Source organism: Trachypithecus francoisi, unplaced genomic scaffold, assembly GCF_009764315.1.
Source record: "Trachypithecus francoisi isolate TF-2019V2 unplaced genomic scaffold, Tfra_2.0 Lachesis_group1, whole genome shotgun sequence".
Lineage (NCBI taxonomy): Eukaryota > Metazoa > Chordata > Mammalia > Primates > Cercopithecidae > Trachypithecus > Trachypithecus francoisi.
Genome location: NW_022681454.1, coordinates 87,549,793 through 87,576,597, shown reverse-complemented (window position 1 = coordinate 87,576,597; position 26,805 = coordinate 87,549,793). Strand labels below are relative to the sequence as shown.

The 26,805-nt window shown below is 42.2% G+C and overlaps 1 protein-coding gene and 1 pseudogene across 8 annotated transcripts in view; one reads left to right on the top strand and one right to left on the bottom strand.

Moving 5' to 3' along the window:
- Window positions 1–26,805, top strand: part of FAM13A (family with sequence similarity 13 member A) — a 418,718-nt gene that overhangs the window by 63,031 nt on the left and 328,882 nt on the right. For 4 of the 8 annotated variants that reach the window (XM_033214804.1, XM_033214802.1, XM_033214805.1 and 1 more), the window contains exon 1: window positions 3,281–3,538. The exons of 1 other annotated variant lie outside the window; for it this stretch is intronic. In XM_033214804.1, the coding sequence (XP_033070695.1) occupies window positions 3,512–3,538 (27 nt within the window). In that variant the 5' untranslated portion in view covers window positions 3,281–3,511. Of the gene's footprint in view, window positions 1–3,280; window positions 3,539–26,805 lie in introns of those variants that run through there. 3 more of the 8 variants (XM_033214807.1, XM_033214806.1, XM_033214801.1) reach the window with 2 other exon arrangements.
- LOC117086252 lies at window positions 12,687–13,494 on the bottom strand (annotated as a pseudogene).

Here is a 26,805-nt window from a genome sequence, read left to right as displayed (position 1 = left end):
AGTTGAATAGACTTGCATAGACCAATAACAAACCTGAAATTGTAGTAATTAATAGCCTACCAACGAAAAAAGCCCAGGGCCAGATGGATTCACAGCTGAATTCTACCAGAAATACAAAGAGGAGCTGGTACCATTCCTTCTGAAACTATTCCAAACAATTGAAAAGGAGGGACTCCTCCTTAACTCATCTTATGAAGCCAGCATCATCCTGGTACCAAAACCGGGAAGAAACACAACAACAAAAAAACTTCAGGCCAATATCCCAGATGAACATTGATGCAAAAAATCCTCAGTAAAATATTGGCAAACCAAATCCAGCAGCACATCAAAAAACTTACCCACCACAATCAAGTCGACTTCATCTCTGGGATACAAGACTGGTTCAACATACACAAATCAATAAATGTGATCCATCACATAATCAGAACCAAAGACAAAAACCACATGACTATCTCAATAGATGCAGAAAAGGCCTTTGATAAAATTCAACATACTTGAATGTTAAAAACTCTCAATAAACTAGGTATTGATGGAACATACCTCAAAATAATAAAAGCTATTTATGACAGATTCACAGCCAATATCATATTGAAAAGGCAAAAGCTGGAAGCAGCTTTTGAAAACTAGTACAAGACAAGGATGCCCTCTCTCACCACTCGTATTCAACATAGTATTGAAAGTTCTGGCCAAGGCACTCAAACAAGAGAAAGAAATAAAGAGTAGTCAAATAGGAGGAGAAGAAATCAAGTTATCTCTGTTTGCAGATGACATGATTTTATATTTAGAAAACCCCATCATCTCAGCCCCAAAACTTCTTGAACTGATAAGGAACTTCAGCAAGCTCTCAGGATACGAAATCAATGTATAAAAATCACAGGCATTCATTTACACCAACAATAGGCAAGCAGAGAGGCAAATCATGAATGAACTCCCATTCGCAATCACTACAAAGAGAATAAAATACATAGGAATACAGCTATCAAGGGATGTGAAGGACCTCTTCAATGAGAACTACAAACCACTGCTCAAGGAAATAAGAGAGAACACAAACAAATGGAAAAACATTCTATCCTCATGGATAGGAAGAATCATGATCATGAAAATGGCCCTACTGCCCAAAGTAATCTATAGAATCAATGCTATTCCCATCAAACTACCATTGATATTCTTCGCAGAATTAGAAAAAAACTATTTTAAATTTCATTCAGAATCAAAGAAGACCCCATACAGCCAAGACAATCCTAAGCAAAAAGAACAAAGCTGGAGGCATCATGCTACCTGACTTCAAACTATACTACAAGGCTACAGTAACCAAAACAGCACAGTACTGGTACCAAAACAGACATATAGACCAATGGAGCAGAACAGAGACCTCAGAAATAACACCACACATCTACAACCATCTGATCTTTGACAAACCTGACAAAAACAAGCAATGGGAAAATGATCTCCCATTCAGTAAATGGTGCTGGGAAAACTGGCTAGTTACATGCAGAAAACTGAAACTGGACCCCTTCCTTAGACCTTATACAAAAATTATCTCAAGATGGATTAAAGACTTAAATGTAAAACCCAAAACCATAAAAACCATAGAAGAAAACCTAGGCAATACCATTCAGGGCATAGGCATGGGCAAAGACTTCATGACAAAAATGTCAAAAGCAGTGGCAACAGAAGCCAAAATTGACAAATGGGATCTAATTAAACTAAAGAGCTTCTGCACAGCAAAAGAAACTATCATTAGAGTGAACAGGCAACCTATGGAATGGGAGAAAATATTTGCAAGCTATGCATCTGACAATGGTCTCATATCCAGAATCTACAAGGAACTTAAACAAATTTACAGAAGAAAGACAAACTACCCCATCAAAAAGTGGGCAAATGATAGGAACAGACATTTCTCAAAAGAAGACATTTATGTGACCAACAAACCTATGAAGAAAAGCTCAACGTCAGTGATAATCAGAGAAATGCAAATGAAAACCACAATGAGATACTATCTCACACCAGTTAGAATGACAATTATTGAAAAGTCAGGAAACAATAGATGCTGGAGAGGATGTAGAGAAATAGGAACACTTTTACACTGTGAATGGGAATGTAAATTAGTTCAACCATTGTGGGAGACAGTATGGAGATTCCTCAAGGATCTAGAACCAGAAATACCATTTGACCCAGCAATCGCATTACTGGGTATATACCCAAAGGAGTATAAATCATTCTGCTATAAAGGCACATGCACATGTATGTTTATTGCAGCACCATTTACAATAACAAAGACATGGAACCAACCCAAATGCACATCGATGATAGACTGGATAAAGAAAATGTGGTACATATACACCATGGAATACTATGCAGCCATAAAAAGGAGCAAGATCATGTCTTTTGCAGGGACATGTATGAAGCTACGAGCAGTCATCCTCAGCAAACTACCACAGGAACAGAAAACCAAACACTACATGTTCTCACTCGTAAGTGGGAGTTGAACGTTTAGAACACATGGACACAGAGAGGGGAAACAACACACATCAGGGCCTGTTGGGAGGTTGGGAGTGAGGGGAGAGAACTTAGAGGATGGGTCAATAGGTACAGCAAAAAGAAAAAAAAATTGACAGAAAAAATGATAACAAAAATAAAAATAGGATAGTTTCCTTTTGGCTTACCTGAAGTGACTATTTTAGCTGTTAGTTCAAATATTTGGAAAATTTAAAATCTATCAGATTTTCTCGTGACAGCATGTAGAATAGAAAGTTACTGAAAAGTCAGTTAGAAGCTAATTTTTCAGACTGCAAATCACATATGTAGAATTATGGCTGTCTAGACGTATGTTGTTTATGTTTATCATCAGTATATTATTATAAGACAACTCATATGTAATTAGAAGTAGTAACAGCTACATAAAATAGAGCATTTTCATTTAAAACAATTCTGATGGGATAGGATGGAAGGAAGAAAATTTTGGTAGAATTTAGCTGGTTTCTAAAGAACAGTAGAAGAAAAGACTGCCTGAGAAAAAATGAATAATGTGCCTGCAGTTTTAAACCTGAGTCTGAATACGTACGTTTTTCTTAGAGCTGTGTGGAGTCTGGGAAGCAAGTCTGTGTTTTCCCTTTATGCACTATTGGTTCTATTAATGAATGCCACCAGGTGACTGGCAGTTTTCTAAGCCAGAGAAGCCTGTGTGTGGGATCTAGGGAGTCAGGTTTAAGAAAAAGATGTCAGCGACTTAAGACCCGTGTCACGTGACTCCCTCTGCTTGCCAGCACTAAGGCTGTGGATCAAATTTCAACTCCAGGCAGTCCTTCCAGCCATGTGGGTTCAGCGGAAAGAGAAGCAAAACCAGTCTTCCTAAAATGTTAGAAGCTGCACTTCGCTTACCTCGGAGCCTTTGGATTGGAAGCTGTTTTTCACATCAAAGAATACATGTTGAATGGAATTTTAGTATTTTGCTGTCATTTTAATATTTTCGTCTGGTCTTCCTCAGTTCTTCCGGACGCTTCCTGAGAGAATGGGGGCAGGAGCTCTAGCCATCTGTGTAAGTATAGGCCTTCTTCTGTCTTCTGTGTTTACTGCCAGTTTTTAGGAGAGGGCCTTGCCTTCCTTGTTTTGAAGAGATGTTTGTGTAACTTATTTTTCCTTCTCAGGAGGTGGGGAAAGATTTGTTACTTAAATTCCTATCTACTTAAATGGGTATTAGGCAGGATTTGGGATGGCATTCAGCGTATTTGTGCACTTTAGTTTCCAAAAAAGGTGAAAGATGCATGCTGATTTATTCCGTTAAGTCAACTTGATTTAAAGTAGAGCACTTTTAAGCATTTTAGACTTTCTTGTCCCTGAATAGTTAAACATGAATGCTTCATTGTAGCTATTAGAAAAATCTTGCCGCTAGCTTGAGAAGGAATTCAAGTAACCATTAATTTATTACTTTTGAGTATGTGCGTGACATTTTTCTGTTTTATTTTTCTATTTTCATGTAGTAATTCTGGAGTTTCTGTTTCAGCATGATTTCTGAAAGTGATGGTGGAAAAGCCTAGTTGATAAATGTTTGTGTATCCTTAAACTGTAGAAATGAATGGTTGTCATTACACAGTAGCATTCATAAATAACACTGAAATAAAATCCTTGGAAAATGTGCTTATTTCTGGGGTTTTAGAATTTTTAGAATTCATGAATTTCTAAATTATTCTGCTGGTGCTTGCACAAAACCTTTTGTAATAATCAAATATTGTCAATTATAATTTACAGGATGCTGTAATTTAAATTTTGATTGTACTATGTAGAAAATGCATACATCTGTATGGGAATTATACATATTTATATTTCAAGTTGCTACAGTATTCCATAGGGACATTTTATTTTCTAAAATGTATTAAATGAGAAACATCTTCTTCCTTATTATCACCTTAACTGCTCACTTAAAAAATCACACTCAGGCCAGATCCTCTTTTTTTTTTTTTGCTTTTCAGAAAGAGCTGCAATTTGCTGTAGCTTCTGATGGCATTCTGAAATGTTTAGAAATATCTGGGCAATTTTTGACACACAGACACCAAATGGTCACCAGATGGTAGACAAGCCCCAGAGATTAAGTTTTCTTAGTGAAACTGCAGGATGACCTTGTTTCCAGGCTCAAAACTTTTCAGCACCCTGTGTGTCACTCTGTCTTTTCCTTTTAACTCTGAGGCTTAGTAGCATGCAGGTAACCATGTGGTTATTCTTTTTTTTTTTTTTATCACCCCAAAGAGTTTCCTTCAAAATCTGATTTATCTATGTGTAAAATACTGACTTTTATTTTACTGCAGAGGTGGCCCTTCTATTTTTCTAGCTTTATAAAAGAAACAATATAGAACTGAAAATGTGTGGAATGAGGCAGCAGATTGATCTATTTGTCATGCAGATTGGTAGTCATCTCTGATTGTCTGATTAGATCTTTACTTCTTTCCCTTGACCTGCAATATACTGATCTCTACCTTGATTGGAATGCATACTGACTCATGTATAAAACTTTATATTTTCCCTTAATTTATATCCAAAGCATGTATAAAATTGCAGTTAAAGTTGACATAAAAATCACACAGTTTAAGAGATTATTCACTCTGGTAGAGGAATAATTCTCAATCATTTCTACCCTTCTCCTTAAGGTTGGCCTTTGATTGTGCTGTGTCTCGGTTTTACTGTAGGAGGAAATACATTTTCAACAGTTGTACCATAGCATGTCTGGAAAAAGATAGCTTTTGGAGAACAACAACAAAAAAAATCATAACAAAAAAGGGAGAACTAAGTCACACAGTAACACATTTAATGAGCTGATATACTACTTTTTACTTTGTGTAGGGGTGAAGAGAAAGCTTTTCCTCTGCTCCTTCTGCAATTTTATAGAAATGACTGGCAATAAATTAATAGGAGATAAAGAGTTGCAAATTTATTAATGTGTGTATGGATGTGAGAGTCCCACAAATATGAGATTCAAAGAAGGGCCAGGTGGTTGAAGCTTAAATGCCTTCTTTTTGGGGAGAGAGAAGTAGGGAGCTGCAGGTAATTTTAGAGAGGTAGTCAATAATTTTTCAAGTGAGATTCAAATAATTTTTAAAGGATTCAAAGAGTAATGGCCTGGGACAGCGTTTCCGTGAGCTATGGTGAGGTGGTGGAAAGGTGAGGGGTGGAACTTCACTGTGAATGAAGGTTGTCTTTTTATGCAGATAAAGTTTCCCAGCCAATCTCTTGGAGCTATCCTCAGAGGAATAGATGAAAGGTCAGTGTGGATGTGGTGACAACTTTTAGTCTGTTTTCTGATGGATAATTTTTCATGGTTATTTGATGAGATTCTCAGGAAGCAGGTCTTAAGACAATTGCATTTCTTTTGGAAAGAAGCTTCCTTAATCAGATAAGGAAATTCCAGAGAGAGTCACTCTCAGTGCTTTAGGAAAGAAAAAGGATCAGAGAGACTGAGGGCGGGTCAGGAGAGTGGAAAGGCAGAGAGAGACCTTGGTTCTGAGGCTCATTTCTGAGACCTTTTAGTTAAAAGTACCCAGCATGCCAAAGCACCATATTTTGGGGTATAGCTTTTTGAATCCCAACATTTGGAACTTATATACTTAGACATATATGTAGCAACTACTCAAGTATCCTGCTGCTGAAGATAGTAATACTTCAGACAGTATAATGAGTACTAGATAGTTGTAGTATGTGTGTGTGTGTGTGTGTGTGTATGTATGTATGTATACTCTTGAAGTGGGACACAGATTGGTTCAAATAAACTCAGTTTCTATGTCCATTGACTAACCTACTTTATCTTCCTCATTTCTTTTCTTTTTAAAACTCTTTGCCATGTTAGTGTTAAGAAATTTTGCTGCTCATACTACAGTAGGCTCAAAAATGTATTGCCAATCATGTACAAAGAAAATTTAGCTGCTTTACTGTAACAAATCTGTTTTATTTTCAGTAAATCACCTATCCTGAGGCAGCGTAGGAAATTATAGTTGCCAATTCATGTTATTTTAGTCTCTTCTAGTTTTAAATGTCACTTTTGGATGATTCTGTTTCTCTCAGGTGAATTGTGAGTCTGATTTTCTGCTTCTCCTGCTGTTCTATCCAATATGGCATCAGGATGTATTAAAGACTGGTGGGCTGAAACTGGTAGTTTGCATATTCTAGTGGATGAAGAAGGAGGAGTTGAAATGCATGTGTAGATTCTTATACTCTGGATATTATGATTTCTGGTGAATTTAGGTCTCAAATCTATGACTGGTGAATTTGTGAATTGGTTCTCTTGGTAATATCAGTGCCTAACAGTCCACCCCTCCCGATTTGTCCCCAGTTCATGCTGGTGCTGATAATTTCAACAATGTCCCAGGCCTCGTAACGTTTCTCTCTAACTTGGGGACCTCTGTTCCTGTAGTCTTACAACCTCGTACCATCAGCTACCTTCCACGTACCCCATAGCACAAGCAGGAACTTACGACTGCATTACAGAAAGTCATGTACCAAATTGAAATATTCCATTCATGGGATTTATTGAATCAACTTAAATCACAGCAAGAAGAAAGAGGAAAAGGATGAGGGTAGGTTTATCTACTTTGAAAGGTCTTAAGTGGGAGGAAAGGACCACACTCCCTGAATTCTGTGTTACTTAACATTCAAATGTCCTGTTGCTCTTGCCTTCTCTGCCACATCAGCCTTTCCTGATCATGGTAATATGTGTGGCAAACACCATTCTGATGAGGTCTCAAATGGAAATGAGGAACGTTGTTGGAAACTGGAGGAAACATGATTTTTTTGTTATAAAGTGGTGAAGAATTTGACTGAATTGTATTTGTTTTCTAGTATTTTGTGGAAGGAAGAACTTGTGAGCAATTAAATTGTATATTTAACCAAAGCATTTTCTAAGTAAAGTGATGAAATGGTGGCTTGGTTTCTCCTCACTGCTTGTAACTGTTTACTATGACGGCTTATAGTTCACTATAAGCAGTTTCCTCCCCCTTGGTTTCTCCTGACTGGCATATTGTTCTTTGTACATATGTGAGAACAACTCCTAAAGATGGAGTTGTTAATCAGAACGGAAGCAGAACTTAAAGATTTGGGAAATTCTCAGCCTATCCATATTATTAAAAAATAAGATAGCCAGTTGGGGGAGAGAGTTCTAGGTGGGGAACACTAAAAGTGTGGCCAAGCCATTGTTTTATAAGGAAATTAGTGTGTATCAGCCATGTCAACAGAAGCCAGGAGCTATTCTCCAAGACAAGGGAAGAGAAACCCCAAAGGCAATTTAGAAATCATCAGGGCTATTACTCCCATTCCAGGCCCAGATGCAAGTTCCCTGAAAGCAGAGTAGTTTCAAAGGAGGGACTACTGTGCCTGGTGCTTCTGGGACTTCAGAAAGTGCTACCCAGCACCACCTCCTTACATTTTAGGCTCAGCTCCCACACTGTAGTGCCACACTTCACAGCTGCCCCAGTGTGGCTCCAACAGGCCCCGTGAAGCAAGGTGGCTGCCCTTCCAAAGGGTACAGGCAGCAAACTTTAGTGACCACATAGAGCTACCTCTGCCAGTTCACAGACTGCGTGAGACACAGTAGCCTGGCTGCCCCTATATAGGTTTCAAAGGATGGGACCAACATTTCAGAGAGACAGTGTGAGATTTAGGCAGAGAGTTGCTGCAGGACCAACCCACCAAGCCGCTGGGGCAGGAGCACCTAGAGACTTAGGGGTTCAACCTCTGCCCAGCAAAGCTGTGGGGGCAGGTCCTAGTGGCCTGAAGATCAGAGATTGAGCCAAAAAGGATTATTCTGGAGCCTTAAGGGCTAATGAAATTTGTTCCATTGGGTTTTGGATTTTTTCATGACCTGCCATTCCTTTGTTTTTTTCTGTTTCCCCCTTTTGAATGGGAGTGTTTATCCTATGCCTGACCCGTCTTTGTATTTTGGAACCTCATAACTTGTTTGATTTCCCAGGCTTACAGCTAGAGAGGAGTTAGCCTTGGTATGAATTATACTTTGAGTCTTACCCATAGTTGATTTAGATGATATTTTGATGAGACTTTGGATGTTAGACTTTTGAGTTGATGCTGGTGTGAGTTAAGATTTTAGGGACTGTTGAGATGGAATGAATGTATTTTGCATGCGAAAAGGTTACAAATTTGAGAGGACCAGAGGTGGAATGCCATAGAGCAAATGTTTGTACCTCCAAAATTCACATGTTGAAACCTATTCTCCAATGTGATGATATTTGGAAATGAGGACTTTGGGAGGTGATTAGGTCATGAATGTGGTGTCTTCATGAATGGGACTATTACCCTTATAAAAGAGACCCCAGAGAGTTCCTTGACCCCTCTGCCATGTAAGGAAACAGCAAAAAGATAGCCATTTATGGAACCAGAAAGCCAGCCCTCATTAGACACTGAATCTATAGGCGCCTTAGATCTTGGACTTCCCAGCCTCTAGAACTGTGAGAAACAAATTTCTCTTGTTTATAAGCACACCCAGTTTATGGTATTTTTTGTTGTAGCAGTGTGAACAGATTAAGACAGTCTGTTAAGCTACTTCCTTGCATATTATCTATATGTAGTTGTATCTGTCCTCATTGTTTCTCTTGTTCTCTATTTAGTAGAATCAAATTTTCTTAAGTAGTACAACAAACAAATATTGCATAAGTTCAAGATTCAAGACCATGATGGTTATCTTTGTAGTTTTTTTTTTTTTGGGGGGGGTGGAGATAAGAGTCTTGCTCTGTTGCCCAGGCTGGAGTGCAGTAGTATGATCTCAGCTTACTCTAACCTCCACCTCCTGAGTTCAATCAATTCTCTTGCTTCAGCCTCCTGTGTAGCTGGGATTACAGGCACCCACCTCCACACCCGGCTGATTTTTGTATTTTTGGTAGAGACAGGTTTCACTAGTTGGCCAGGCTGGTCTTGAACTCCAGACCTCAGGTGATCCATCCGCCTCGGCCTCCCAAAGTGCTAGGATTACAGGCGTGAGCCACCATGCCCGGCTTTAGTTCTAGTTTGATGTTTGGTATCAGGTTCATCCCACGCAGACTACAATTAGGTTTTTTAAATACCAAGATTAATTTCTTGATTTTTGTTAAAAAAAGAAAAGCTGTTTTTTATTTGGAGTTTTAGAAAGAACATGAGTTTTGTCCAGGCACAATGGCTGGTGGCAGGTGGATCACTTAAGGCCAGGAGTTGAAGACCGATGTGGCCAACATGACAAAACCCTATCTCTACTACAAATACAAAAAAAAATTAGCTGGGAGTGGTGGCACACACCTGTGTGTGGAGCTTCTCAGGAGGCTGATGCATGAGGATCTCTTGAACCCGGGGGCGGTGTTGCAGAGATCGTGCCACTGCACTCCAGCATGGGCGACAGAGCTTGTGAGACTCTGCCTCAAAAAAAGAAAAAGAGAAGAAGAAGAAAGAAAGAACATGAGTTTTGTTTGGAGCCTTGCATACCTGGCATTCCTGGTTTTCGTCACTGACTACACTCTGATTCTAGCCATTAGGGAGCAGTGTGGTGCTCTCTTGTTAGATTTTAGGTAATATTTCACAATCTGTTCAACTTGCCTGTACTATTTGTCTTTCTCAGTAGCAGACTGTAAAGTTTAGACAGAAAGGATCATATCTTAATTGTATTTCTTGCCTCTTGCTCTGGGCTGGACAGTAGTTGTTAAATTAATGTTGCACAAAACAGAATCCCATTCTCTAGATTTAGAAGTTTCACCTAAGTGTATTTTATGTTTAGATAAGTCATTTGAAGACCAAGGACATGACTGTAAACCATTTTATCTTGGCCGGGTGCGGTGGCTCACGCCTGTAATCCCAGCATTTTGGGAGGGCGAGGCGGGCAGATCACGAGGTCAGGAGATCTAAGCCATCCTGGCTAACACGGTGAAACCCCGTCTCTACTAAAAATACAAAAAAAGAAAATAGCCTGGTGCAGCGGTGGGCGCCTGTAGTCCCAGTTACTCCGGAGGCTGAGGCAGGAGAATGACGTGAACTCGGGGGGCGGAGCTTGCAGTGAGCCAAGATCGCGCCACTGCACTCCAGCCTGGGTGACAGAGCGAGACTCCGTCTTTTTTTTTTTTTTTTTTTGCAGCGAAGTCTCGCTGTGTCGCCCAGGCTGGAATGCAGTGGGGTGATTTCCCCTCACGGCAAGCTCCGCTTCCCAGGTTCACGCCATTCTCCTGCCTCAGCCTCCTTAGTAGCTGGGACTACAGGTGCCCGCGGCCAAGCCCGGCTAATTTTTTTGTATTTTTAGTAGAGAAGGGCTTTCACCCTGTTAGTCAGGATGGCCTCGATCTCCTCACCTCGTGATCTGCCCTCCTCGGCCTCCCAAAGTGCTGGGATTACAGGTGTGAGCCACCGCGTCCGGTCCTGATGGTTCTTTTTATAAAAATTGCAGTTTCCCATCTAGTAAGATTTAGCAGTATAATTGTAAATATTTTCAACTTTTCTCTTGAGTGTCCAACTAAATACTATAGAAGTCTTCTTACTATAAAATTGCATGCAGTCCATGCAGGTGCACATGTTCCATCTCAGATAATGTGCAGGCTGGCCAGTGTGTGGCTTTCCCTCAGGTAGCCATGCAATCCGCATTAGGGTAATAAGTGCCAAATGTCACAACAGTCAAACTAGAATCCCAGTAACTCAAGGAAACAAAGATTTATTTACAGATTAATCAAAGTCCAATGCAGGCTGACGGAGGTCTCCTCCATCTGGCCACTCTGGTACCAGGCTGCTTTCATTCTGTGGATTATTTGCTACCTTAACTTGAGACCTTGAATCCTCCAAGGTTACATCAGGGAAAGTGAGATGGATGAGGTGCAGATGCTTTTATCTGTCTCATCCTGGAAGTGACTCGCCTCTCTTCTCCTCACAGTTCATTGCTTTGACCCAGTCACATGTTCCCATCTAAATGTAAAGGTAGTTGAGAAATGTAGACAAATATTCCATGGAATATTAACAGTCTATTTCCCTATAAGGAATTATATACTCCAGGTGCTGCTGGCAGACATCTAACCGATGGATAAAGGTAGCCTAAGGATGAAGACTTTATACGGTGATGAATGGTAGAATAGTGATGATATCCTTGAACCTCTGAATCCACCAACTTAGAGTCTTCCTTCTACTGAACTCCTTTGTATTACTATAATGTGATAATAAATGTCATTAGTATTTTAGCCAGTTTGAGCTGGAATTTCAATTACTTGCAGTCAGAAACATCTAATCAATACACTTCATCTTACAATGCGTTGCTATTCTGTGATTTGGGAAGGCTTTTCATGAAATGAACTGGGGCAGGATTTGAGAGCAGGAATGACATAGCTTTGCTTTGAGTCTTGGGTAGGCCACTTGCCGGGTTTTTGAACTTGGGCAAGAAACTTAGCCTCTCTCACTTTCTTCACCTATCGAATAGGGATAATAGCAGCCTAAATTGGATTGTTGTGTACATCAAATCAAACAATAATGTGAAAATACATTGTCAGCTATGTAGCATCCTAAAAATTTTACCTTTGTGAAATGGCAGGCTACTTTGTGTCTTGCCTTATGGTAGTTTCCTTAATACTGTTACTATTGGTTCATTGTACTTTATTTTAAATAAAATGAAAGGAACTCTGTGATCTGAAGAGACTGTTTATATTATTGGATTTGGACCAAACTTTAACCAGAATTAAATATTTAGTTGTGCTTCTCTATACAATAAACCAATAATTGAAGTATTTGAGGAAGAAGAGGTTAATAAAAGGCAAACAAAGGCATTATATATTTTCTTCTGTAAACTTGTAGTGCAAGTAGAATTTTCATCTATGTTATGCAGAATTCAGAAGTCAAACAAAAGCATGGTGTCTTATCTCTTCAGGCTGCTATAACAGATTGTAGCATGTGGTCAATTACTTAGTTACAGATTAGTGTTAAGAAGCTGTGAGAGAGTATGGGTAAAATCACTAGAATCTAGGAGATTTGTTTTAGGGTCAGTTGTTTTGAGTGAGCGTCAGCGTAAGTAAGCTTTAATGATAGTGGTAGGAAGCGCCGACCAGCATGAAGCAGCATAGAAAGTGAAAGAATGGGCTAATTGGGTAAAAAGACTGTTAAGACCAAGAGTTAGATTAATGTGATCTAATCTTTCTTTTTTCTTTTAAACAAGAATTCACTGTTTATTTGTGCAAAGAAAAAAGACGTGCTGCTACTATAATTTAGCTACTGCTCTGTTTGGTGGCCAGCCTCTTGTCTTTCTCTTCTGCAATAGTTTTAAGTCGGATGCCCTTTCACCTAAGGAGAGAAATCCAAGGCTTATTGCCATTACCAGTGACAAAACTGTCAGAAACCCTTGTGGCAAAACTGTTGCCATTGTCATCCTTCACATGCACCACATCAAAAGAACCAGGATGTCTTTCCCTGTTGGTGATCACACCAAGACGACTGAGGTTGGCTCCACCAATCACCATACACACATTGCCCATGTCGAATTTGATCAAGGTGATTATCTTGCCAGTCCCTAAATCAGTCTGCACAGTTTCATTCATCTTGATGAGAAGATTTGGGTAGCGGATGGTTCAAGCATCATGAGTCACCAGGTGTGGGATTCCCTTCATCCCCACAGTGATCTTCCTCACTTTGCACAACTTTTACTTTGCCTCTTCCACTGTAATGTGGTGAATGGCAAAACGGCCCGTGGTGCCATAGACCAGGCGGAAATGTTTACCTGTCTTCTCAATGCTGATGACATCCATGAATCCAGCAGGGTATGTGCTATCCGCTCGAACCCTACCATCAATTTTAATGAAGCGTTGCATACATATCTCATCTCCAGTCAATGTGTACTTGAGTCTATTCCTGAGGAAGACAATCAGGGGAAGACATTCCCTTAGCTTGTGGGGACCTGTCAATGGACAAGGTGCAGATACACCTGTTAGTTTGTCGAGCATCCAAATGCTTCTGAGCTGCAACAGGCTTCAAGTGCTTCTTGGGGCCCCGGGCAATGGTGAAACCCTGTGATGGAAGAGAATCTCTTCTTTTCCGGTGCAACCATACTCTCAATGTGATCTAAATCTTAAAATTGAATTAGGAAAATTAAATTTTAGAGACAAGGAAGAAACTTTTGTCCAGTAGTTCCTGGAATGGAAACTATAAGCAAGCATACTTTAGCTGTTATCTGCAAATATGAATTTACAATGGTTTAAATAGTGATACTACAGTGAGTAATAGTATAATTAAGTTTACATAAATTGTATAATTAACATGTAAATAGGCAGACTGGAGATTTAAAAAAATCATTCAATGAATGGTTCATGGGAAAAAATTCCATGTTTTGTTTTACTCCAACTTTGAATTATTTCAGCTACCCCCTTTAAGAATGTTAACCTTGGAGGGGCTACCCTATCAGATATTAAAATAACAAATTAAAGCAATTTTGTAATGGCTAGTCACTTGGAGAAAAATAATTGGTTGATTTTCTTCCTTATGATTTAAACTACAGATGGGTGAGAATGTAAATATGAAAGTGAAATCATAAGAATAATAGTATATATGTGAATTAAAGAAAAGTAATTTTGGATTGAGGAATGCCTTTCTAAAGAAAGTTGGTAAATATATCCTTACTAGTTGTATTAGTTTTTCTACCAATTCAGTACTTTAACCAATTTCAAAAGAACATCATGGTACTTCTTATTTATTTTTATGGTATCTTCTTTTTTCAAGTTAACTTAATATTTTGGCAAATCAGAAAGTGAAAATATTAGAGACTCCTAAAAATGAGATAATTAGAGACCATTACTATGGAATTATTAAATTTTTATTCTATTTCACTGTATAAAAATGTATACATTACTTAAAATAATATAATAGACTGGAGGTGGTGGCTCACGCCTGTAATCCCAGCACTTTGGGAGGCTGAGGTGGGAGGATCACGAGGTCAGGAGTTCGAGACCAGTCTGACCAACATAGTGAATCCCCATTTCTACTAAAAATACAAAAAAAAAATTATCCAGGTGTGGTGGCAGGTGCCTGTATTTCCAGCTACTTGGGAAGCTGAGGTGAGGAGAATCACTTGAACCTGGGAGGTGGAGGTTGCAGTGAGCCGAGATCACGCCACTGCACTCCAGTCTAGGCAACAGTACAAGACTCTGTCTCAAAACAAAACGAAATAATTCAACAGAACTCAGACAAATGTTCTATTCTATGAAAAATGTACAGAGTGGCAGTGAAAATGATACACTACAGAGAAACAGTTGTTGAAAGAGAATTTTGATATAAAGTTGCCAAATAATAAGAACTTAATTTGCTTTTGTGGTTATTCCAAAGATTTCTTTAATGTTTAGGAAGGAAGTTTTAGTTAAAATGTAAAGAAATGATGTCATAGATTTTTTTTTTCCTGTGGTTTATGCTGTAAAGAAATCACGTATGTCTAGTTTTCCGCACATTTGACTTTTCTGAAACTATATATAAACAAATGAGTCTTCATTTGACACTGTAACGCTGTAATTCTCCTACAGCATTAAGGTCATTAACTAAATGTGTCTTTGTAATTTTTTTTTTTTTTTGAGTTAGGGTCTTGCTTTTTCACCCAGGGTGGAGTGCAATAGTGAGATCATAGCTCACTACAGCCTCAAACCACTGGGCTCAAGCAGTCCTCCCACCTCGGCCTCCCAAAGCACTGGAATTACAGGCATGAGCCACTGCACCCAGCCTGAGTCTTTGTAATTTTATAAAAATTCAAAACACTATTCTGTTTTTAACTTTACATTCCAGTAAATGTGTTGAGAAATGATGGCAAGAATAATCTTTCCAAGAATATTTTTTCAGATTTAATTGATAGTGACCTCCTACAAGATGGTTCTTTTCTGTTTAAATCTTTTGTCTTGTTAAAACCGCCAAAAATGATGAACAAAAGATGTAAAATAGTGACATTAATAGCTTTCCACCTTTTTCCAAATAACCAAAGGATTCTACATGTATAAATGTTTCTGTGTTTCAGGTTTTTGTACATTAGTGTAGCAGTGGTAATCTCTTAAAAGTGACCCACTCCAAAAGTTATCTATTTCATCTAAAATTATTGAAAAGCAATAGTATGTTATTAGACTGAAGAATATGGAATCTTTCAAAAAATATTAATATCAATATATTATTTCTACTGACAGTAGTCTTATTTTGACAGGAAGTTACCAAGCACTTGTTGACTTTCTATTTTATTAACAACTCTTTTGAGGTATAATTTACGTACCATATGTATACTCATTAAAACTGTACAGTTTAATGACTTCTGGTAAATTGACCAACTGTGCAAGCATCACCAAAATCCAATTCTAGAACATTCTCACCATCCCTCCCCACCCCCACAGGACAACCACTAATTTGCTTTATGTCACTATACATTTGCCTTTTCAGGACATTTGATATAAATGGAACTCATATGTTCTCTTGTGATCAGCTTTTTTCACTTAGCATAATGTTTTTGAGGTTCATCCATGTTGTAGCATGTATTAGCATATCATTTTTATTGTTGAATAATATTCTATTTATAATATATCACATTTTATTCATTCACTGATAGATACTTGGGTTGTTTCTGATTTTGATTATTATCAGTAATGCTGCTAGGAATATTAATATACAAGTCAAGTCTTTGTGTGGATATGGATTTTCATTTCTTTTGGGTAGGTACCTAGGAGTTGAATTACTGGGTTCTGTGGTAATTTTGCATTTAACATTTTAAGAAACTGCCAACCTTTTCCAAAGTGGTTGTACCATTTTATATTCTCACCAGTAATGAATGAGGGTTCTAGTTTCTCTATATCCTTGCCAACATATAGTATTGTTAGGTTTTTTTCTTATAACCATTGTAGTGAGTTAGTAGTGCTATCTCAATTTCTTTATGACTAATGATATTGGGCATATTTTCATATGCATATTAGCCATTGTATATCTTCTTTGGCTAAATGTGTTTTCATATCTTTTGCCTGTTTCTTAGTTGTGTCATTTTGGTTTTATTAAATTATAAAAGTTCTTTATGTTCTGGATACAAGTCCTTTATTAGATACATGATCCACTGGGTGTGGGTTTTTGTCCTCTCTTCCAGATCACTAAAGCCACTAGTTTTCACTGCTGGTTCCCCCTGTGGTAACACTACTATGCCAGCCCAGCCTAGGGCATGGAGGGTTTGGGAACAGGCCTAGGCAAGAGTGCTGCAAACTCCCACTATTCTTAACTACACTTCATCTCTCATTCATGAATAAATGTTTCTCAGTTTAATTTTTATATCTTTGATCAATTTCTAGAGCCCTGGAACTTTTTTCGTTTGGTCTCGTTTTATACATTTTTTTTAGGAGAGTGATTTGCTTTAATGCGACCCCCAGAGCAAATGCCACAGAAAAGGCAAGTAGGCAAGGCAAAAAAACTTTATTTACAAGCCAATGTGAAGGAGGGAGTGAGGTTCACCGGTCTGCGGCGGTGGAGGCTGACGAAGTCGCTCCGGCGATCTCGGGCGAGGTTCCTAGGTCCGCACAGGAGCAGGGGCCAAGGAAGTTCGCACCGCGCACCCGCCGGGAGCGGCTTTTATGTCCTGGGCCCGGGAGTGGGAGGGCAGTGGGCGGGACATAGGTGGGTCGGGGGCGGGGCGGTAGGCGTGGCTAGGCGGGTTCCGGTTCTTCTCCGTAGGAGGTCAGGTTGTGCCTGCACAGTGGACCCATGTCTTTCCCGGGCGTAGGAAAGTTGACGGTGAAGAACCCGGAACTGCGCCATCTTGCCTCCGTTCGTCCAAACAGTCCAACCTTTTATTGATAATAGTGATAAGGGGCGGCGTGGTCTGTCTGGCTACTTCCTGCTGTTAAGGGACGTTGTTAAGGTTGGGGTCTATGGTTGGTATTTGGACGTACGGATGAAGCAGCATCTGGTTGAAGGTGACGCGCGTGATCTCTTGAACTTTGGCTCGGAGAAATTTGATTAAAACAGGAGCGAGACATAAGACAAAACAGAGGATTAGTATGGGAATTAGGAACGGGAGCATCTGCTGTATTATGGGCGGCAGCCATACCGGTGGTCCGGGGGTGAAGGGGGTATTGTAGGTTTTTAATTCTGCTTTAATCCTGTTTAGGGTTTGGATGTTAGTGTCTACTAGGCCTGACTCGTTTACGTAATAGCAGCATTCTTCTCCTAAGAAGAGACATGTTCCTCCTTTTTCGGCAGTAAATAAATCTAATGCTTGCCTATTTTGTGCTGCTACCTGGGCCACTGAGGTAATTTGACGCTGCAGAGAGGCCAGGCTTTCAGCTGAAACCTCTATGGCCTCTCGGATTTGAGCTGCTAGAGATTGCGTAGACTGTACCGAGTGGGCAAGTGTCCCAGTTCCAAGCCCTGACGCCACTAAGGAGGCGGCCAGGGAGACTCCGATGACTAGGGGAAGGAAGACAGCCCGTTTTTGGAGATCATTAGGAGGAGGGTTAAATTGTATGACGAGTTCAGCTACTTCTGCTTTGCTATATAAGGTTAAACTAGGTACTAGGGACACTGGGACACAAAGGGATTGACCAATGGATGTGTGATTAAGGACCTTGAAGAGGGTTTTGTTGCACCAGAAATAACCTCCGATGGGAGCCGTCGGGGTCTTAGCGGGTGGCTGGGTATAGTTACACCAGGAGGTGTTTGGGGTAGAGTAGCAGAAAGGAAGGATTGGACTTTCTGGGCTTTGGTATAGTGGGACTTGGAGTAAGAACGGTTTTTGGGAGGTGCCTATGGAGTTAGTTGTAGCCCTGAAAGCAGTAGGTAAGGGGACTGCCACTAAGGGGGCTCTTTCAAGGGCCGCACAGAGGAAACAGTGGGAGAGATTTGTTAGGTTAGCTGCCCATGTTAGGTTTAACCCTTGATGGACTAGTTTTAACCATGAGAAGGGGTCCTTATTGGAGGAGTGTAATTGATCTTATAAGGCCTGTTCTTGTGCTTGTATGGCTAAGGTTAAATTCTGTAGGGCTTGTATGTTTTGAGGAAGTGATTTTTGCTGGACAAGTGTTCTTTTTATCAGGAGAGTAGCCATGGGATATGAACTGAGGATTGTGTAGCCTGTGTAGAGTCCACCTTTGATTCCGTCTGCCCATCGGGCGTCCCATGGGTCTTTGATATTTAATTGGTATTGAAGTGGGGTTCGTTGATTCGCAATGGTGAAGAGAGCAGTGGGTTTCTTCTGTCTCAAGGTTGCATAATGGATCTTACAATAAATATAAGGGCATCCTAGGTTCTTTTGTTTCCAGTAAGTCTTACAATTGTAATGTGTCTGATCGTGCAGGAAGCAGAGAGCCTTAGCTCCGGCCGCACTGCAACACAATAGGGTGAAATTTATAGTAAGATGGGGTTGGCATCCTGAAGGGGGGCAGTCAGCAGTGCCTTGTAGCTGTGAGTGCTGTTTATTTTTGTGTAACCAAGTTTCAACTATAGAGAATCTCCATATGAAAGTTGGGTTAGTAATAGAGATTAAAATGCAAGAAAAAGATAGTAATATAAGTATGAAATAGTACTTCATCTTCAGTGTAATCACAGGGTACACCTTGTCACTGAAGATGTTCTATAAAGGTAAGTGGGAGAACCACTGTGATGGGCTATTATCTGGAGGCAAGTAGGGATCTGGGGTAAGATAATGGAATTCTGTTATGTTTATATAGAGTATGGCGAGAAATCAGGATAAGCGCAAGGGGTCAGGGAACATGTGGTGGTTGGGAGAGTTTGGTGAATTTGAGACGGGTGGGGTAAGTCTAGTAGATGTCCACTGATTGTCTTCTGTGGGGGCCTTTTTTAATTGTGATATATGGACCCAGTGCGTGTGTCCTAGAAGTTTGGCTGCTGTGTATGTGGATAGGAGGACAGTATAGGGGCCTTTCCACCTAGGCTGAAGATCTTTGGCTTGGATATCTTTTAAGTATACTTGGTCTCCTGGGCTGAGAGAGAGATGTGGGCTATAGGTGTCTGTTGGAGAGGGGTGTGCTAGTTCTGCATGTTGTCTCAGGAGTTGTCTCAAGAGGGTGAGGTATGGGAGATAAGTTGCCAGCGGGGAAGAAAGGGTGGGTAACTGCTGGAGGGTGAGGGGCCGGCTGTAAACTAATTCAAATGGACTGAGGCCTGTTGGACTCCGTGGGGCTGCTCGCAGCCGGGTTAGGGCCGGGGAAGGAGAGTTACCCACGATTGTCGAGTCTCGAGGGAGAGTTTGGTGAGTTGCTGCTTAATGAGCCCGTTGGCCTTCTCTACTTTACCAGAAGACTGAGGTCTATAAGGGATGTGGAGTTTCCAGGTGATGTGTAGGAGGGCTGCCACCTGTTGGACTACCTTGGAGATGAATGCTGGGCCGTTGTCAGACTGAAGAGTGAGCGGGAGGCCAAACCTAGGAATAATGTGTTCAGTGAGTATGGAGGCAACTATATTGGCGGTTTCTCCTGTAGTAGGATAGGCTTCTATCCATCCTGAAAAAGTATCAATGAGGGTTAAGAGATATTTGAATTTTTTATGCCTTGGCATGTGGGTAAAGTCAATTTGCCAATCTTCACCTGGTTGGTGCCCTCTGAGTTGATGGCTTGGATGGGGGTTGCGCAATGCGCCTTGAGGGTTTGACTTGAGACATGTGGAACACTGTCGGTTGATTATAATTAGGTGTTTCATGAGTGTGGGGCAGTGAATGAGGGGGCTTAGGAGGTTATATAAAGCTTTGGGTCCTATGTGTAGGGAATTATGTATGTCTTTTAGAATGGTGTGGAGTTGAGTTTCAGGAATAACTAATTTATTATTGAGGTAAATCCAGTTGTCTGTGGCTAGTTTGGCTGTTGAATCTTGTAATAGTTTGGTCTTTTCCTCTTGGGTATAAGTAGGGGTATATTGAGGAGAGAGAAAACAAATAGAGGGAAGCGTGGGCGTGGAGAATCCGGCTGCCGACTTGGCAGTGGTGTCGGCAAAGTTATTGCCAGCCGCCACCGAATTAGATGGAGTCTGATGACCTTTACAGTGTATGATGGCTGCTCTGGAAGGCACTGATAAAGCGTCTAGCAGTTTGAGTATCTGTTTTTTGTTGACTATAGGGGTACCACTGGTGGTTAGGAACCCTCTCTCTTTCTAGATGACAGAGTGGGTGTGTGCAATCAAGAAGGCATACTTGGAGTCTGTGTATATGTTTACCGTTTTTCCTCTGTATAGGAGGAGAGCCCTAGTTAGTGCGATAAGTTCTGCCTGCTGTGATGTTGTTCCTTGTGGTAAAGGCTTAGTTTCTAGGACAGCAGAAGATGTAACTACCGTGTATCCTGCCTGTCTGTTTTCTAGAGAATTTATAAAAGAACTGCCATCTACAAATAGGGTTAACTGTGAGCCTTCCAATGGCTGGTCATGTAAATGTAAGTGACTAGGTGGTTGGGCCTCTAAAAGTTCTGGACAGGAGTGTTCAGTACTAGGTTGCTTGAGGGTCAGGAAGTAGGGTTGCTGGATTCAGAGAGGAACAGACTCCTAGGGCAATGGTGGAGTCTTCTATGAATAAGAGGTGAAAGAGTTGGAGTCTGGACAGGGTTAGATGGCTAATACTTCTGTGGGCAATAAGATCTTGAAGGCGGTGAGTAGAGAAGACTGTTAGGTTACCACCCCTAATGAGTTTCTTTGCTTCTTGGGTTAGACAGGCTGCTGCTACTAGGGCCCGAAGACAGGGCTGCCACCCTTGTACGGTGGGGTCTAATTGTTTAGATAGCTATGCCACGGGGCGGTAGATGGCGCCTATAGATTGGGCTAAAAGACCCACTGCAATTTTTTGTCTTTCATCTGTGAAAAGCTGGAAGGGGCGTTGGAAGTCTGGGAGTGAGAGAGTGGGATGTGAGAGAAGGCAGTTTTTCAGGTGAGTGAAATGTTTATAGATTAACTTTGGGTTAGACAAAGGTCCTTGGGGAGTCTCCTTGACAGCTGCATATAGAGGCTTAGCCAAGATTCCGAAATTAGGAATCCAGTGTCTGAAAAATCCTATTAGGCCTAGGAAGGATTGAATTTCCTTAGCGTCTTGAGGAGGAGAAAGATTTTGTATTAGAGTTAAGCGGTCTGTAGTAAGTGAGCGTGTCGTAGGAGTGATCTCAATACCTAAATATATGACACGTTGTTGTGCGAGTTGAGCTTTGTGTTTGGATATTCGGTAACCTTTGGCTCCTAGATGATTAAGGAGGATCGCAGTGTCTAAAAGAGAGTCCTGTCCCGTGGGACTACAGAGTAAAAGGTCATCTACATATTGGAGAATTTTACTATTGGTAAGAGGACAGGAGGCCAAGTCTTTTGCTAGGGCCTGCCCAAAGAAATGGGGGCTGTCTCGGAACCCTTGGGGAAGCACTGTCCATGTCAGTTGGGTGGAGGTATGGGTGTCTGGGTCTTCCCATGTAAAAGCAAAAAGAAACTGACAATCTGGGTGCAGGGGAATAGTGAAAAATGCATCTTTTAGATGCAGTACAGTAAAGTGTGTTGTATTAGGTGGAATGAGAGAAAGAAGGGTATAGGGGTTGGGAACTACCAGATGGGTGGGACAAACAGCTTCATTGATAAGACGAAGATCCTGCACTAACCGAAAAGTTCCATCTGCCTTCTTTACAGGTAGGATTGGGGTGTTACAGGGAGAATGAATGGGGATGAGGATGTGTTGGCTGAGTAACCTAGTAATGATTGGTTTTAGTCCTCGTAAGTGCTGTGGAGAGAGAGAACTGTGGGCGGGTTGGAAACTGAGATGGTTTCTTAAGTTTTATAAGTATTGGTGGATGATGGTCCACCATGACAGGAGTGGAGGTGTCCACACTTGGGGGTCGATAGGAATGGGGAAATCGGGGAAAGGGTTAGTAGGATTGTTGGAGTCATTGGAGTTAGTCAATACTAGAAGCAGATGGTGGGTAGGGTGGGGGGCGCTAGTAGGGATGGAGATACAGGCTTTCAGTTGACTTAAAACATCTCGGCCCAGTAGGGGAGTGGGGCATGAGGGGATAATGAGGAACGAGTGTGCAAAATAGTTGTTGTCCAGGCAGCAATTAAGGGGTGGGGTTTTTCGAGGGCTGGACGGGGAGCCATTGACTCCTACAACAGAAATATTGGAGGGAAGGCTAGGCCCTTCGAAAGATGACAAAACAGAGTAGGTAGCCCCACTGTCTATTAAAAAACTAATTGTCTTACCCGCTACCAGGAGAGTTACCCGCGGCTCGGCGAGGGTGATGGGGGTCCCCGAGTCCCGGCACCTTCAGTCGTCATCCAGATGTAAGAGCTGGAAGGAGCTCCCAGGGTCCTGAGAAGGGACATCACGTTGAGGCGCCATGCCCGTTTTCAGGGTGGGGCAGTCAGACTTCCAGTGCCCTTCTTCATGGCATGCTGGACAAGGAGTTGTTGGCAGACGAGAGTTAGGACACTTTTTAGCCCAGTGTCCAGCTACTCTGCACTTGTAGCACGGCCGCACTGGCTCAGACGGTTGGGGACTCTGGGGACATCTATTAGCCCAATGCCCTGGGTTACCGCATTTATAGCAAGCCCCTTTTATTGTCTTTGAGCCTCCGGGGTTTTGCTCTCCAGTTTTGGGTTACGGCTAGGCTGCAAAGCAGCAACTAAGGCTTGAGTCTGGAGCTGTACCTTCTGCTTTAGGCGGGCCTGTTGTTGGGCCTCAGCCATTTCCTCCCTTGAATTATAGACCTTGAAGGCCGACTTGACTAGGTCTTGAATAGGAGTTTGAGGTCCATCCTCTGCCTTTTGGAGTTTTTTCCGAACATCCGAGGCCAATTGTGAAATAAAATATGATGCTAGAATAGTGGCCCCGGCTGGGGAAGCTGGGTCTAACCAAGTGTATTGAATTAAAGCCTCAGTTAGCCTGTTTAAAAATGTGGCCGGGGGCCGGGCGCGGTGGCTCAAGCCTGTAATCCCAGCACTTTGGGAGGCCGAGACGGGTGGATCACGAGGTCAGGAGATCGAGACCATCCTGGTCTACACGGTGAAACCCCGTCTCTACTAAAAATACAAAAAACTAGCCGGGCGAGGTGGCGGGCGCCTGTAGTCCCAGCTACTCGGGAGGCTGAGGCAGGAGAATGGCGTAAACCCGGGAGGCGGAGCTTGCAGTGAGCTGAGATCTGGCCACTGCACTCCAGTCCAGGTGACAGAGCAAGACTCCACCTCAAAAAAAAAAAAAATAAAAATAAAAATGTGGCCGGGTTCTCATCTGGACCTTTAATAATTTCTTTTAGTTTATTGAAATTTACTACCTTATTTGAGGCCGCCTGCATACCAGCCAGAAGACATTGAGTCATCATATCTCGTCTTCGGTGGCCTGGCTGGCCTACTTGATAGTTCCAGTCTGGGTCTATAGAGGGGACTGCTTATTCCCCTAGTGGGAACGCAGGGTCTGTTAAGTGTAATTGGTTGGCATGCTGCCTGGCGGCCACTAGGATGCGCTCTTGCTCCTCAGGGTTTAGAGTAGAGGTAAGAACCTGGAGATCATGCCAGGTTAAATCATAGGCCTGGCAAAGGTATCTAAATTTTTTGGTATAAATTGTAGGGTTGGCAGAAAAATCTCCTAGGCGTCTTTCAATCTTTGAAAGATCTGCTAATGAAAAGGGAACATGAACTCTAACTACGCCCTCTGCTCCAGCCACCTCACGCAAGGGTGCTAAGACTGCAGGGGGGTTGGATAGGGTGGGAGTAGGAGCGGGGGCAGTTAGGCAATCTTTAGAGCGGGTATGGGCAGAGATAGGCAAACTAAGATGACCAGGTGGAAGTGCCGAGGGGTCGGAGGGAAGTGTAGCCTCAACAATGGTGGGAGGGGCTGAGGAGGGAGGCGGAACAACCGCCAGAGCGGGAGGGGGAGGTGGAGCCAAAAGAGGAGATGGGGCCGAAGCGGGAGGGGGAGGTGGGGTATACGGCGGGAGTGGAAGGGAGGGAGGGGAAGTAAGGTCTTCGGGCAACTCAGACAGGAAAGATGACTCCTCTTTTTCGGACTTTGTTAGGCCTGCGTCCTTAGCCAACATGACTTGAGCCAAGGAACACTGGCTACACAGGTCCGGACGAGAACGCAAGGCCCAAAATCCTTGTATATAATTAATTTCGGACCACTTGCCTAAGCGTAGACAAAAACTACTGAGGTCGGTTAAAATGTTACGGTCTAGAGTGCCCTCAGGCGGCCATTGAGACTGATTGTCTAATTTATATTGTGGCCACGCCACAGTGGAGAGTAACACCAGTCGCTTTCGCCTGAGATCTTGTTCTAATTGCAAAGTTTTGAGGTTTTTTAGAAGACACCCTAAAGGGGAGTCTCTAGGTATTTTGGATTGGGGGTTTCCCATTGCCTTCCTCTCACCAATAGGCAGAAACGGAAACCGAACTCTACCTGGCTACAAAGCATCCTTTGGAGCCACTAGAGACCAGTGAGAGGCTCCTGGAGCCGGAATGGAGATTACCTCCAGGCGGACGTCTCCGTCCTGGACGGGTCTCCCATGGAACTGAATGGAGATTACCTCCAGGCGGACATCTCCGTCCTGGATGGGTCGCCCACGGAACGGAATGGAGTTCCTTTGGGCAGACGTCTCTGCCTTTGGGAACTTCCCTGGGTCACCTGGTGACCGGAAAAAAAAAGCCTTGGGCCTGCACAGGACTTCTGGCCAAGGAATGAGAGAGAGGCAAAAGGTACTCACCCCTAGGAGACTTGGAGGTGGGGAAAGTGATGTCCAGGTCCTGGTCCGTCTGGGGCGTGGAAGGAGGAGGCTCCTCGGACCTTGGGGGGCCCTGAGGAGGGGTCTCCTCCCGGGTTTCGGCACCAGCTGATTTGCTTTAATGCGACCCCCAGAGCAAATGCCACAGAAAAGGCAAGTAGGCAAGGCAAAAAAACTTTATTTACAAGCCAATGTGAAGGAGGGAGCGAGGTTCACCGGTCTCCGGCGGTGGAGGCCGACGAAGTCACTCCGGAGTTCACGGTCTCCGGCGGTGGAGGCCCACGAAGTCACTCCGGCGTTCTCGGGCGAGGTTCCTAGGTCCGCACAGGAGCAGGGGCCAAGGAAGTTCACACTGCGCACCCGCCGGGAGTGGCTTTTATGTCCTGGGCCCGGGAGTGGGAGGGCAGTGGGCGGGACATAGGTGGGTCGGGGGCGGGGCGGTAGGCGTGGCTAGGCGGGTTCCGGTTCTTCTCCGTCGGAGGTCGGGTTGCACCTGCGCAGTGGACCCATGTCTTTCCCGGGCGCAGGAAAGTTGACGGTGAAGAACCCGGAACTGCGCCATCTTGCCTCCGTTCGTCCAAACAGAGAGTATTTGCAGATCTCTTCACTCTACCATCATGGAGTTCAGCAATAGGTCTTGACTTGTGTTTATATAATTTAACTTTTTATAATAACCATGAATTTTCTTGTGATAGTAACACGTCTGGAGTATAAAATGAGAAACTACAGAAAACTTAAGAGGAGAAAATAAGAATTATTCAAGATTTGACAACCCCCCCAAAAGAAAAACCACTTAATATATTTGTATATGTCTTTCTAAAGTGTTTCTGTGATCATGTAGACTTATAAAAACAGATTACGCTTGACATGAGTTTTATCGCCTTCTTCTCACTCCACCCCCGATAACAGTATGTTGCAAATATCTGGCAGTCCCTTTGTGTAAGATATGAGTCTTGCTCACTGTTGCTTGCCCTTCCCTTGTGTTCAGAGGCCTGGTTGGAGAGAGAATAACCTATGAAGAAGCTCTAACTTTTGCTGGGCACTGCCAAATTGCCTTCCAGAAATTCGAGCCACTTTAGATCCCATCAATACTTCTTTCCAACATTCATTTCTCTTTTTCCTTTTTCTTGTTTTTACTTAAAAAAAATTTTTTTTTTATTACTCTTTGGTTTTTACTCAACTCTTTGAGTTAGTTTTCTTTTCTTTTTGAGATAGGGCCTCACTTTGTCACCCAGACTGGAGTGCAGTGGTGTGAGCATGACTCACTGCAGCCTCAACTTCCCAGGCTCAAGTGATCCTCCCACCTCGCCTCCTGAGTACTTGGGATTATAGGCGCATGCTTCTACACTTGGCTAATTTTTGTATGTTTTGCAGAAATGAGGTTTTGCTATATTGCCCAGGCTGGTCTTGCACTCCTAGGCTCAAGCAGTCTGCCTGCCTTGGCCTCCCAAATCACAGGCATGAGCTACTGTGCCTGGTCACTCTTTTCTTTTTTAAAAATTTCTATGAGTAGAATGAATAACTAATAGTATCACATTATGATTTTTGCCTGTCTTCGATTATTAGGAATTTTACTACCTTCTGAGAAAATCTGTTTCATCAATAGAAGTGACTGTTATTTCTTCTTTATATGTCTTAAAATGTGTCTCCA